At 39.2% G+C, this 14,488-nt stretch overlaps 1 protein-coding gene across 1 annotated transcript in view; it reads left to right on the forward strand.

The window, feature by feature from the left end:
• UNC13A (unc-13 homolog A) overlaps positions 1-14,488 on the forward strand; it is a 271,371-nt gene that overhangs the window by 129,949 nt on the left and 126,934 nt on the right. Inside the window, exons 19-21 of the mRNA XM_073543990.1 lie at positions 3,457-3,626; positions 8,422-8,537; positions 8,687-8,850. Of these exons, the coding sequence (XP_073400091.1) occupies positions 3,457-3,626; positions 8,422-8,537; positions 8,687-8,850 (450 nt within the window). The remainder of the gene's footprint in view (positions 1-3,456; positions 3,627-8,421; positions 8,538-8,686; positions 8,851-14,488) is intronic.

Genomic DNA, 14,488 nt, shown 5'->3' on the forward strand with positions numbered 1-14,488 from the left:
GCCTAAATGCAGAAGATGCAGACCTAAAATTTGGATCTCTATTACAGTAGCTATATGTTTTAATGCACATTAATATATGTAATGTATTACTAAAGTCCATATTTAGGGATTCCACATTTACAGGAACTTCACCATTTGTTTGCAAATGCTACTATTCCACAGACAAATATGCTTCCTTGTGATTCGTTTTCTCGGTCACCTCATTCCCCACTCAGTATGTTTTCTATGAAATGCTGAAACTTTTTAAAGTAAAACATGGAATTTTGCAATAAGGTAACATGTCCCTATTTTGTGCAGTATAGTTCCACAATCAGCATGAAATACCTAACAAGTTGTCTTTATCCCAGAAGTGTAGCTAGTGGTTCAACTCAACTGAGGCGAAGCATCTGAGTGGGCCCCTAACCGGTAACCCTGATTAGAACTATGGTGGCGCACTGATGACTACCAATATATGGTGACATATAGTGATAGATATCAGTTTTGCAGAACATGCAAGTGATTTAATCACAATTATATAAAGTAACTTACCGTTGACGCTGGAGTAGTTCATTTTTTATGTCTTTTTCATCTGGTCCAGACCAACATGTCAGCTTCTCCAGCCAGGACTCATCTGCACAGATTGCATCAAAGACACATTTGACTTCTCACATTTCCAGCACTGTCCCCTTCTATTTTTAGCCTGCATAAACCACCTTATCCTACTGATAAGGTACCCCAATACTGAGCCACTGCTCCCATATGCGTCCCTCTTACTGCACCTGCTATTTGGAACAATAACAGCACTACTCTTAGTGCCCCACCACTGTGTCACTTACATAGTAATAATGCCTCATTTATGTTCTATAGGTGGTAAAGTAGCCCTATAGAAAACAGTGTCCTCATTATGCCCCTTAGATGGCCGGAATACTCTGAGTGCCCCTGTAACATTAATGAGTTTTAAGTGCCAACTTAACATTTAATAATGTCCTCTGAGTCCCTTAATGTACAGCTCCTCTATATACAGTATGGTGTATAATGGCCATTTCTTTAGCCTAAACACACACTACCCCCCCATCTGCCCCCCCGCATGTTGGTCAGATGTATGCACCCTTATAGTATTCTAAATCCTATAAAAACCTTTGAATTGCCCCTCTCCCCTATTATGTAGTAATGTCCCCCATCCTGATCTCCTTCCTGGTATATCCCCCATCCTGCTTTGCAATATAGGATCAGAGAAAAGCGCAATAGGGTCTTATCTGACAAACAAGATAGTAAAGTTGTTGAAATTCTACTCACCTGCTTTAGGAGAGGTATAGCACCTGGATTAGTAGTCAGCTGCTGCACACCCAAAGGTCAAACAAATGACCGTCAAGATATCTGCTTAACTGGAGATTTTTTGGTTACGTGCGCTGCTTGACATAAAACACAATTGCAATTGCATTAAATGATCGATGTTTTATTCTCTTTTCCCAACGCGTTTCGAAGTGTACACCACTTCTTCCTCGGGGGATGCATCCAAGGACCCACATCCAGTTGAAGTTTGCGCTGGCTCTGAGGGCCCCTCACCTGCATGGGCGGTTGTTACCTCTGCGACCTCGATCGTTACACACCTGGCGATATATTCTTATTCAGATTATTTCATATTTTAGTGGTTAAAAAAATGATAATGTCTGTAAAAAAATTTGACTTCTATCGCGATTTTCTAAGACCAGTGACCTTTCTATTTCTTCATCAATGGCATGCGATGGCCTTTATTTTTGTGTGCAAAGCTGAAATTTTTAATCATATCATTTGGAGTACACAGTATATTTTGATCTTTTTTTTACCTTTTAGGCCACCGCAGCAATCAAAAACAGCAATTGTGACATCTTAATTTTTGCTTTTTGCTTTATAATGTTTACCATACAGGCTAAATACTTTAATATGCTGACAAATTGGACTTTTGCAGCCATGGCAATAGCAATTTAATTACAGTACATTTTGAATTTCTTAAAATACTAAAGTGCTGCAGAATATAGACAAAATGATGATCTCTTATTAAGCCCACACATAGGCTGGGCTTCAAAAGAGCATAGAAATAGGCTAGGTTCACATTAGGGTTGTGTGCGCAGCATTTCGTCTGAATGCGCAAATGCATGTCAAAACACATACAAAAGCATGTTTATGATGCATTTTTTATCTGCATCAGCTTATGCATGACGGGAAAAATACGCTGTGTTTGCAAGCGTTTTTTGCATCCGTTTGCGTTTTTTTTCCAGAGAATTTCCTTGACACAAGCCACACCCAATGGGCGTGTCTCATTTCCCGGACATGATTATTTGAGAAACGCATGCGTTTTGATCGCATGCGTACGCATGTCCTTGCGTACGCATGCGTTCCCATAGACAGTAATGCGTTTATTTGACGCACTCATCCACATGTGCATGAATGCGCATATTTGACGGATTTTTGCTGCTTCCAAAAATCCAACATGATGCGGACCCCGCCACACACCGAAAAGCAATGCATGCGAAGTGATGCAAACACATGCCCCTGCGTACACCCTGTTAAAGATAGGGAAACATGAGGCATACGGATTCATGTGGATGAAACGCTGTGCAAACGGACGCAAATCTGAAACCAGCCTTAATCGTATAGATTTGACATCAGTAGTGCTAATCAATCTATGCTGCAGGTTTCCTCCTACAGTGTTTTGGTAGTTCGGCTCACTCGGTTGCACATAGAGGTAGGACACAGGAAAACTGTCTCTTTAAATCTTCCAATGGTTTATTAATCATACTGCATAAACCAGTGCAATGCTAGCAAAATAAACATAGCCTTACCAGGCTAGCACAAACTCAAAATAAGGTATAGCACAGTCCATGTTGGTATGGTAATCCGTCTGCTTCAGGAACAAACAACACAAGGTTCAGCTTTCCTTAACATAAAAACACATCTACAGAGCTTGCACCTCCAGGCCCACCCAACTGTGAATGTACTAGAAGATTGGGTATATATTCTCTGGACTTCTCCCTCTCTACAGCTGTTCAATCAACCTAGCACTAAACATGGTCAATTAACCCCTCTTATAAAATATTGTTTTTAACATAAAACATTTTTTGGATCTCTAGCTGGATACACCTGTTTGAATAGTCTTAAAAAACATGGAGACATGTGAATTTCACAAGTGGTAGACGTCATGCCTTCATTCACCCACTTGCTTGAGAATGCCAAAAGTTGCATAATTTTAGTGCAGCCTCTAGATGCTAAAATTGTGCTACTTTTCAAAGCTTTTTACTCCAGAATACTGATATCAAAGCTTTGAAGACCCATATTGAAAGCAAAATGCAGATATAAAAATCCAGCTGTATGAATAAAATCATTGATTCACGGTAGCTCCGTTGTTGGGACCTTTCAAATATAGAACAAATACGAAGTGTGAATATCCTTCTTCTCACAGTTGTATTACATTGTCTTAGACTTCTTTTTATTTTCTAGTGAGTGCCATAACTCTTCAGATCGCATCAAGGTACGTGTATGGGATGAGGATGATGACATTAAATCAAGAGTGAAGCAAAGGTTCAAGCGCGAGTCTGATGATTTTTTGGGACAAACGATCATTGAAGTTCGAACCCTGAGTGGTGAGATGGACGTGTGGTACAATCTAGGTAAGACAATCTAATGTATTAAACATATTAAACAGGACAAAAGCAGTTAATTTTATGGCTCCCTTTCCTTCTGTAAGGTTACGTTCACACATCATGTTTGTGGTTCTAATCGTTAATCTACAGCAATGTTTGCATGGTACTGTATATACGGATTCTGCTGTGGATTTTGTTGCGCCTTGATGCCTTTTTCATCATTGTAATTGCACATGGTGAAATTCTTTCTCGTTCTGCACATAGAATTGACATGTTGCAGGTTTCATCTTGGCCCCTTCCTATAATAATATCCCCCATGCTGCGCCCCTTCCTATAATAATGTCTCCATCTTGGTCCCCATCCTATAATAATGTTCATCCTTTAATAATATCCCTCATCTTGGGCCCCATGCTACAATAATGTCCCCCATTTTGTGCCCTTCCTATAATAATGTTCCCCATCTTGGGCCCTTCCTATAATAATGTCTTCTTTTATTTAATATTGTCCCTAATCCTAGGCCCCATCCTATAATAATATCCCTCATTGTGGGCAATTACTTTAATAATGTTCCCACATCTTTGGCCCTTCCTATAATAATATCCATCATCCCAGGCCGCTTCCTATAATAATGTCGCCCATCCTATAAAATTATCACCTACTCTTGGCTCTTTCCTATAATAATGTCCCCCAGCCTGGGCCCTTTCTTATAATAATGTACCCTGTCATGGACCCTTCCTAAAATAATGTCCCCCATCCTGAGCCCCATCATATATTAATATCCCCCATTCTATAATAATATCTTCCATCCTGAGTCTTTTCAATAATAATGTCCCCCATCCCAGGTCTCATCCTATAATAATATCTCCTATTCAGGGTCCCATCCTAAAACAATTACTCTTATTCTGAACCGCATCCTATAACATTATCCCCCATCCTGGGCCCTTTCCTGGTATAATGTACCCCATCCTGGGCCCTGCCTATAATATCATCCTTCATCCTGGGCCCCTTTCTATAATAATGTCCATCTTTTTATCGCTGCTTTCCAATGCATTTTAAAAAGTAATAAAGTATTCTTCTTACTTTCCTCCGCCCCCACAAAGCACAGCGTCCTATTCCACAGCCAGTGAAAATGCCAACACCTGTTTCAGGGTTGAACACCACGGGCGGCACATGATGTCACTGCCATGCACCGCCTGTGATGTACATGCTGACATCAACTGCCGGCCCTTGATTGTCCAGCAGTGTATATTGTGGTGCCGTGAGTCAAGGTGCTGTGCTTTGACTGAATGTGCATCCCATATTTCACATATGCACATCTAAGTCACATCCCCTCATGGGCAGCCCTGGGGAACACTCCCCTGTTTTCTAGGTATTTTGATCCTGTGCTGCCCCGTGGTTTAAAAAATAAACCATTGCTTCAATGATTCCATATTTACCATCTTTACAATCATAATTTTTGTTAAAATTGGGTATGGGTAAACAACTGGCTAGAATTCCCCAGATAGACTCCTGTACAACATTGGACCCCTGCCCAGGACTTTATTTATTTATTTTTTTACTTTAAGCTTCAGGGGTTTTATGACTATAATTTTATTTACCATAAACCTTGTTTTTGGTGAAAATTAGGATTTTTTTTTGCTTTTCAACTAGTGTATATTACCAGGCAGGCACCCTAACAGGATTGGGCCATTGCGTTAAAAAAAATTTTTAGGACAGAATATGATTTTTTGTTAACCAGTAGGCATCAGTGCTGGATTGGAAATTTGTTTTAATTTTAAAGAACAGGAAAATTTGTCAATGCAGTGTGCAACTACACAGGTTTGTTACTATAGCCTCATTACCATAGGTAATTAGTAATTACCATTACCATTAGATGTTGAAAAGCGAAAAAAAGTGGTTTGGTCCTGTGTTAGCCAGTAGAAAAAAAATATATAAAGTGCTCTCAGTTAGAGCACTTTATACATTAGATGTTGGGGACAATTACTTTTACATTATCAATGCTATTTTGTGTTAAAGAACTTGAAAGCTGTTGGTGACAGTCTAATAACTCTCAGAGTGTAATACAAGTCTTTTCCCGGCAATTGGAGGCTTTGGAATACTTTTGATTGACTTCAAATATAAGTTTTTGAAAAAATTCAAAAGATTTGCTCATCTCTGGTTATAATACATACTGTAACAATCTACCAGAAGGCTGGTTCCAGGAGGAATTCAGTTTGAGGAGTTTCAGACTCCAGAAATGATTTAGATGACAAACTATTAAATTAATAGAAATAAATAGATTCTGCTAATTATTGCTATATTTATGGATTATGAAATTAACCTTGAGCAAGGTAGGCAATCAGTAAGACAAACTCCAATAACTTAAAAGTTGGGTAATGATCATCCAAGCATTAACCCCTCAACCCTTTCCAGAACAAGGCTAATGTTTTATTCCTTATTTTCATTTTTTCTTCTCATTTGTCCAAGAGCCAGAACTTTTTTCTTTTAATGACACCCCCCCCCCCCTCCACACACACACACACAATTCTGTTTTTTGGGAATTGTTTTTGCAGCGTGCATTGTGTGGTAAAAAAGACCTGGCATCATGATTTTCCTTGCTATCACGATTACGGCTATACCAAACTTGTCGAGTTGTTATGTTATTTTAGTGCAAAATTGGAAGTATGTAAAAAATATTTATCAAAAAGTGTTATCATTTTCTCAAACTAGTAACATTTTAGGTCTTGTGAGGCCTTATTTTTTTTCAGTACAAGGCAAGATTTTTATTGATACTATTTTGGTTTCAAGACACACTTTTGGATATAAATTACATTTTAATGACTTTTTTATGCATTTTTTGTGCCATTGTGGTGACTAAATTAACATTGTGTACCGAACAGATTGATTGATTTTATATTTTAATAGATTGGACTGTTATAGATGCAGTGTTACTACATACAGTATGTGTATTTTTTATTATCTTAATTTTTAATCTGTGAAAAGGGAAGTGATTGGATTTTTTTTTATTTTAGGGGGGACTTGAACCTACAGTTTTTGATGACTTGTAATATATACAGTGGGGAAAAAAAGTATTTAGTCAGTCAGCAATAGTGCAAGTTCCACCACTTAAAAAGATGAGAGGCGTCTGTAATTTACAACATAGGTAGACCTCAACTATGGGAGACAAACTGAGAAAAAAAAATCCAGAAAATCACATTGTCTGTTTTTTTTTCATTTTATTTGCATATTATGGTGGAAAATAAGTATTTGGTCAGAAACAAAATTTCATCTCAATAGTTTGTGATATATCCTTTGTTGGCAATGACAGAGGTCAAACGTTTTCTGTAAGTCTTCACAAGGTTGCCACACACTGTTGTTGGTATGTTGGCCCATTCCTCCATGCAGATCTCCTCTAGAGCAGTGATATTTTTGGCTTTTCGCTTGGCAACACGGATTTTCAACTCCCTCCAAAGGTTTTCTATAGGGTTGAGATCTGGAGACTGGCTAGGCCACTCCAGGACCTTGAAATGCTTCTTACGAAGCCACTCCTTCGTTGCCCTGGCGGTGTGCTTTGGATCATTGTCATGTTGAAAGACCCAGCCACGTTTCATCTTCAATGCCCTTGCTGATGGAAGGAGGTTTGCACTCAAAATCTCACGATACATGGCCCCATTCATTCTTTCATGTACCCGGATCAGTCATCCTGGCCCCTTTGCAGAGAAACAGCCCCAAAGCATGATGTTTCCACCACCATGCTTTACAGTAGGTATGGTGTTTGATGGATGCAACTCAGTATTCTTTTTCCTCCAAACACGACAAGTTGTGTTTCTACCAAACTGTTCCAGTTTGGTTTCATCAGACCATAGGACATTCTCCCAAAACTCCTCTGGATCATCCAAATGCTCTCTAGCAAACTTCAGACGGGCCCGGACATGTACAGGTTAAGCAGTGGGACACGTCTGGCACTGCAGGATCTGAGTCCATGGTGGCGTAGTGTGTTACTTATGGTAGGCCTTGTTACATTGGTCCCAGCTCTCTGCAGTTCATTCACTAGGTCCCCCCGCGTGGTTCTGGGATTTTTGCTCACCGTTCTTGTGATCATTCTGACCCCACGGGGTGGGATTTTGCGTGGAGCACCAGATCAAGGGAGATTATCAGTGGTCTTGTATGTCTTCCATTTTCTAATTATTGCTCCCACAGTTGATTTCTTCACTCCAAGCTGGTTGGCTATTGCAGATTCAGTCTTCCCAGCCTGGTGCAGGGCTACAATTTTGTTTCTGGTGTCCTTTGACAGCTCTTTGGTCTTCACCATAGTGGAGTTTGGAGTCAGACTGTTTGAGGGTGTGCACAGGTGTCTTTTTATACTGATAACAAGTTTAAACAGGTGCCATTACTACAGGTAATGAGTGGAGGAAAGAGGAGACTCTTAAAGAAGAAGTTACAGGTCTGTGAGAGCCAGAAATCTTGATTGCTTGTTTCTGACCAAATACTTATTTTCCACCATAATATGCAAATAAAATGAAAAAAAAAAACAGACAATGTGATTTTCTGGATTTTTTTTTCTCAGTTTGTCTCCCATAGTTGAGGTCTACCTATGATGTAAATTACAGACGCCTCTCATCTTTTTAAGTGGTGGAACTTGCACTATTGCTGACTGACTAAATACTTTTTTTCCCCACTGTATATATATATATATATATATATATATATATATATATATATATATATATATATGTGTATATATATATATATATATATATATAGATAAATATATATAATCATTTTTTGCAATTTAAAAATTACAAAAAGGAAAAAAGTTTTGCTCTGTTTGTTTTTTTCCCAGATAAGCGCACAGACAAATCCGCAGTATCTGGTGCTATCAGGCTGCACATTAGCGTGGAGATTAAAGGCGAGGAGAAGGTGGCTCCATATCATGTGCAGTACACCTGTCTACATGAGGTTTGTAAACAGGCACCTGCTTTCCAAACCGATCCTCATTCATCTGTTGCGTGAGAGAATATGCCTGTTTCTTTTACCACTTTGTATTTGGTTTCAGTGAACAACAACATTGGGATGTCATCAGTAATTCACGTTTTCTTTTCTTTTAGAACCTGTTCCATTTCCTTACAGATGTACAGAACAATGGGGTTGTAAAAATTCCTGATGCCAAAGGGGATGATGCCTGGAAGGTTTACTTTGATGAGACTGCACAGGAAATAGTGGATGAGTTTGCAATGAGATATGGAGTGGAATCAATATACCAAGCAATGACGTGAGAAACGGTCACTCGGGGTGGATGGGTTGATGAGAGTTGTTGCATGTACAGTTGTCAGCACTAGTCCATATGTAACAAGGTGGCACGGGGTGGTAGCCATAGCCAAGTCCACTAGGTCACAGTCAGTGAACACCCCGGTCCCCTTGCACATAACAGACAGGAAAGATGCAATCCCAGGCAATTTACCTTTTCTCCACAGTCACTGCAGCACGGGCAATAAGGGTCCAGGAACACAACCCAGGCACAGTTGTAATCCAACAGGGAAAATGATTTATTGTAGAAAAGAAAGATGCACTTTCCCTAGCAATATTCACTGCAGTGTCAGCAGCAGCAGCAGTAGTAGTAGTAGTAGTTCACAAACCGGTATCTGGATGCTTAAAGTCCTCGGCAGGGCACTTACACAATCCTGGTGCCCACCTCACTACTCGGGGGTCCAGGGCAGTACTCTCTCCCCTCCAGTGGAGCTTATGGCTCCAGACGCTGCTGAGCACCTGCCCTGGGCAAGCCTGCCCCGACGCGCGTTTCACTCTGGTTCTTCAGAAGGCGTCACTCAGAGTGGATTGGTTGATGAGAGTTGTCAGCACTAGTCCATATTTAAAGGGAAACTGTCACCAGATTTTGCCAACTGATCTGAGTGCAGCTTAAAGTAGTGACAGAGACCTTAATTCCAGCAGTGTGTCACTTACTGGACTGCTTGCTGTAGTTTTGATGAAATCTCTATTTTATTAGCAAGAGATTACAACTAAAGCACCAGTAAAGCTGCTGCCATATATTCCTTCATATTGATGAGCTGTTTATGACTCCCACCCTCAACTCATTGTCATCTTCCTGTCTATGCACAGTGTACATAGAAAGCTGCCAACTAATTGTGTGGGTGTTTTATACAGAGCTCAACATTCAGAGAGCTGGAAGATCTGCAGCAGCTAAAGCAGTTTTTAATCATAATTGCAGCAAGCAGCAAAGTAAGTGACACATCACTGGAACTGGGATCTCTACCCCTACAGTGTGCTGCTCTCAGATAGAGTATCAAAAATCTGGTGCCAAATTCCCTTTAAGACCTTTATACAAAAAAAATTAAGGCTAGATTACATTAAAATAATTGAGATATATTTCTGCAAATTTACGCTGTATACACAGCTGTGCTACCTTGCATCCCAAGTTGCAAAAAGTATCACATCCATGTTCCTGCACAGCTCTGTAATAGGCACGTACTGAACATGCCAACAGCTTATTCGGAGCCAAGTCATTGTAGATATGTCTTCCTGTGCCAGCCGCTGCAAAATAGATAATTGGTATATGTATGTACGTTCTTTTTTCTTAATTACGTTATTCATGTTTTTATATGCTACAAAAAGTCAGATTAGACAGATTGTACAACATTTCCGCAAATTAGCAGAAATAGATCTGTTACTCCATTCCTGTTTTTGTACGCTTAAATAATAATTCGAGTCGGTGGGAGCTGATTAAATGGTTGAGCTTTTTTTTTTTCTTTTTTTTTTTACAAAAATAGCCTAAAGAAAGCCTTGAATGTTCCCCTCCTGTAGTTCTTTCCATACAAAGTATCAGCGCTCCAGTAACACAGGAATTCTAAAAGTCATGACCACTGTGAAGTATAAAACATATTGAAGTCACTCCTAAATTCTTTTGTATATATTTTTGCTGAAAGTTCTTGGGTAAGGAGTATTATTCTCTGTGTACTTCATGAAAGGAGGTACTTTACTTTATAGTATAAGCACACACTTTACAAAAATAAAAACTGGTAACTCGATTTCTACCAAAGTGGAAAATAATGCTGCCAACAGTAGAGAAAGAGAATTTGCCTTTTTACTCTTCTGCTTCCTCCCCTGCCCAGGAGCTGTGGTGTGATCAGACCATGTTCCTGTATTGTCAGACATGGCCGTTACACAGAACACAGCAGGGACACATTTATAAGATTATCTCAGCACAGGAACATTTTATTTCAACACATCCAATTGTAGAAGTTATTATTATTCCAAGATCTATTGATAAAAAATGAGCTTTTGTTCACTGGGAAATTCCCTTTAAAGAAGTCTTTTCACCAGTTTAAACATGTTAAATTGGCCACCCCCTTGGAAAATGGACTGAAGAGCTGAATAAGACATAGTTTTTTTTATTTACCTTTACCATTGAGAAGATAATAAGGCCAGATTCATCAAGACCGGCATTGTTCACGTTGGTCTTGATAAGGAAATAAGCTGGAGTCAGAGAATCCCAATTCACAAAGACGCATACGCCTCTTCATGAAGCGAGAACACCTCTGTTTGCACCTCATAAATCCTACTGGAGAAAGATTTGTGACATAGGGAATGCCGCCACTCATCATTAAACTGATGAGCAGTGATCGCCACACTCCCATCCCAATTTGTTGGAGCTAGGCGAAAATGGCATGAGAACGTAAAAAAGTCACATAATTTTAGCGCAGCTGCCAGTTGCACCAAAATTATGCAACCTATCAAAGCATTTACACAAGAATACTGGCCTAAAAGTATTGATAAATTGGCCCCATTGTCTTGTAAACTTTAGGGAGATTATTATGCTAATTTCTCTTTGTTTCCTTGACTTCTTCCCTGTGTGAGGTCCAATCATATGAAGGCAGCATCAAACAGGGGAAAAAAATAAATAAAACGCCCCCAGGAGAATGTCAGAATTGGCCTTATCACTGTCATGAACTCCACAGAGGATTAGGCAAAGGGGACACATGATTGTAGGGGGGGGCCTCAAATTCTGAAGTTTTTATTATATATATTTATATTGATTACATTAGTCTGGGTGTTCCCCTTTTTGAAACAGAAATCCATTTGTGTGCCTGGTTTCTTACTACTATCCCACTGTCATTTCTGCTTTCTCCTACCAGAAGAGAGGACAGAAGCTTGTGTACAATCTCAGGCAGTGTAATAAAGCTTATTACCCCTCAGAACTGGGAATTCTCAAATAATGTACTAGTGCACTATCATGGAAATCTATGTACTATTCTTAATCCTGTTAATAACAAAAGACATACTTCAAGTTGGATAAAAACAGGTTGCAATGCTTTATTAAGGGTAATGATAATGAAATAAATTAATCAGTTAAACTGCTAAGTAAATAGTCAGTTAAACCATTACAACATTAAATCCAATATCGGCTCAGTCCTTATTTGACTAGAGCCGATCTTTCGGTCCATTTACAAATAATCATAAAACCTCAGTTAGAGAGCTAGGTTTTACCTCCCTTCAACAAAGCAATGTGACAGAATAGAACTTAGAAAAAAGGGGGAGGTGGGACGGGACAACCTTCAATTTTCTTGACAGGAATGCAACTGAGGTTCTGAATCCAGAGTTAAATATGGTCAGGAGAAACCAGACTTCCTGCGGCATCCTCCAGTGGGGAACAATGCTATATGTTCGTCTAAATTTTGGGGGCCTGCAGTAGCAGAATTCCCTTAAACTGGTGTGACCATCTATGTACACTAATGACTGATATATAGGCTGGGACGTAGATGGTCACACCAGTTTAAGAGAATCCTGCCACTGCAGGCCCCCATATTTTAGATGGACATATAGCATTGTTCCCCATTGGTTCTAATATAATTTAACTCACCTGATGAGTCCCCAAGATTGAGGAGGAAACGCATAGGGAGAATATACTGCTTTTGTGGTTGGTGGGTAGTCCATAGTAGGTCACACTTGGGACCTGACCTTGTTAAGGCAGGAGCATTACAGGGGCATGACAGGGATTTAGGAAAAACACATCCTATCCATCCCTTCCCTCCCTATGGACAACTGATCTTGATTATGATCAAAGGTAAATCTGCTGTGGATAAACATCTTTAACATATGTAAGATCAAACCAATTATTTTAATAGAGCACTTTTATGCACGAGCACTCTATATATGTGTTTTATGTGCTAATTTTTTGCCAAAAATTTTAGTTATCTCAGAAAAGTTATGTTTTAACATTAAGGGAGACTCTTCTAGCTATACTCCTGATTGTAATCCTGAGGGTACTTTAACAGTGAACTACATAATACATAATTGCTGATTGGGCCAAATTTGACTAACCAGAACTATCAATCCTGGAAATTCAAGGTAAAGATGCTGCTCTTACGTGGAAATATACACAGGAATCTCGACCTAACCCACTACCAGAAGACTAGGTAGAGAAGGATCAAAAAGCACTATCTCCCTCAGTATAGATGATAATCAGATTGTGCATGTATGTAAATGTTAAACTGAAAAAGAAATGTGGGAACAGCTGAAAAAAGTGAATGAGAGGATAAATCTCAGCAATAAGCTCTACTTAATGAGAAAGCTGTATCAGTCTAAGCTAAATAAGGGCCAAGATATGCAGGATTACATAAGAAATACTCTAGAAGTTGTGGAGCGCCTGTGGGGCATTGGAGAAGATGTAAAAGATTTCCATAGTGCTGCAATACTTCTAAGTGGTCTACCAGAAAGTGATGACACACTTGTAACCGCACTAGATGCATGCCCAGATTATGAGCTTACATTGGAGTATGTTAAAGGAAAACTTGTATATGTGTATAAGCAAAAGACAAAATGTGTAAGCAGCAGTGGGACTTCCAAAGCAGAATCTGTTTTAAAAACACAAGATCTAGCCAAAAATAAAAGTCATTTGAAGAAAACACATGAGTGTTTTGTCTGCAATAAATAAGGGCACCTAAAGGCTGACTGCAGAGTCTGGAAAGCTAGAATGAATCAGCTGAAAAAGCAAAATAATCATCAACGGGTTAAAAGTACCATTACTGAAGAATATGACACTTCAAGTACTGAAGCTGCGTTTACTGTTAATGCAAGTATATCAAAGCATGCATGGTGTATAAACTCTGGGGCAAACTAGTCTTATGACTAATTACAGAAGCTTCTTTTCTAACCTTGACCAAAGTAAGTCTGTGAAAGGGATCTTGGCTAATGGACAGCATATGAATTCAGAAGGAAAAATCAAGGATGAGTGGTACCAGGTAAAATGGAAGGAAAGTGTATACACTGATAACCATGAACAAGAATTTTATCCATATATGGCACAGGCGTATTGCACATAGAGACCCAAAAGCAATAAGAAATTTAGTTAAAAAACAACTTGCTGATGGTATTACAGTTGATCTGTGTAATCAGACAATAAATGTACTGGGTGTCTTAAAGAGAACATGTAAAAAAAATCCTTTCCTAATAATAGTACTACAAAATCAAAACAGCTTCTGGACTTAATACACACAGATGTTTGTGGTCTAATGAATACACTTAATAAACACAGATGTCTGTGGTCCAATGAATACTCGGACTCCTGGAAAGAAGGAGATATTGTCTCACATTTTTACATTTAGAATCATAGAATCATAGAATCGTAGAGTTGGAAGGGACCTCCTGGGCCATCTGGTCCAACCCCCTGCTCAAAGCAGGATTCGCTAAATCATCCCAGTTAGATGTCTGTCCAGCCTCTGTTTGAAGACTTCCATTGAAGGAGAACTCACCACTTCTCGTGGCAGCCTGTTCCACTCATTGATCACTCTAACTGTCAAAAAGTTTTTTCTAATATCTAATCTGTGTCTCCTCCCATTCAGCTTCATCCCATTGCTTCTAGTCTTTCCTTGTGCAAATGAGAATAAAGTTGATCC

This window comes from Dendrobates tinctorius, unplaced genomic scaffold (assembly GCF_039654945.1).
Source record: "Dendrobates tinctorius isolate UK_male_01 unplaced genomic scaffold, ASM3965494v1 ptg000011l, whole genome shotgun sequence".
In the NCBI taxonomy this organism is placed as follows: domain Eukaryota; kingdom Metazoa; phylum Chordata; class Amphibia; order Anura; family Dendrobatidae; genus Dendrobates; species Dendrobates tinctorius.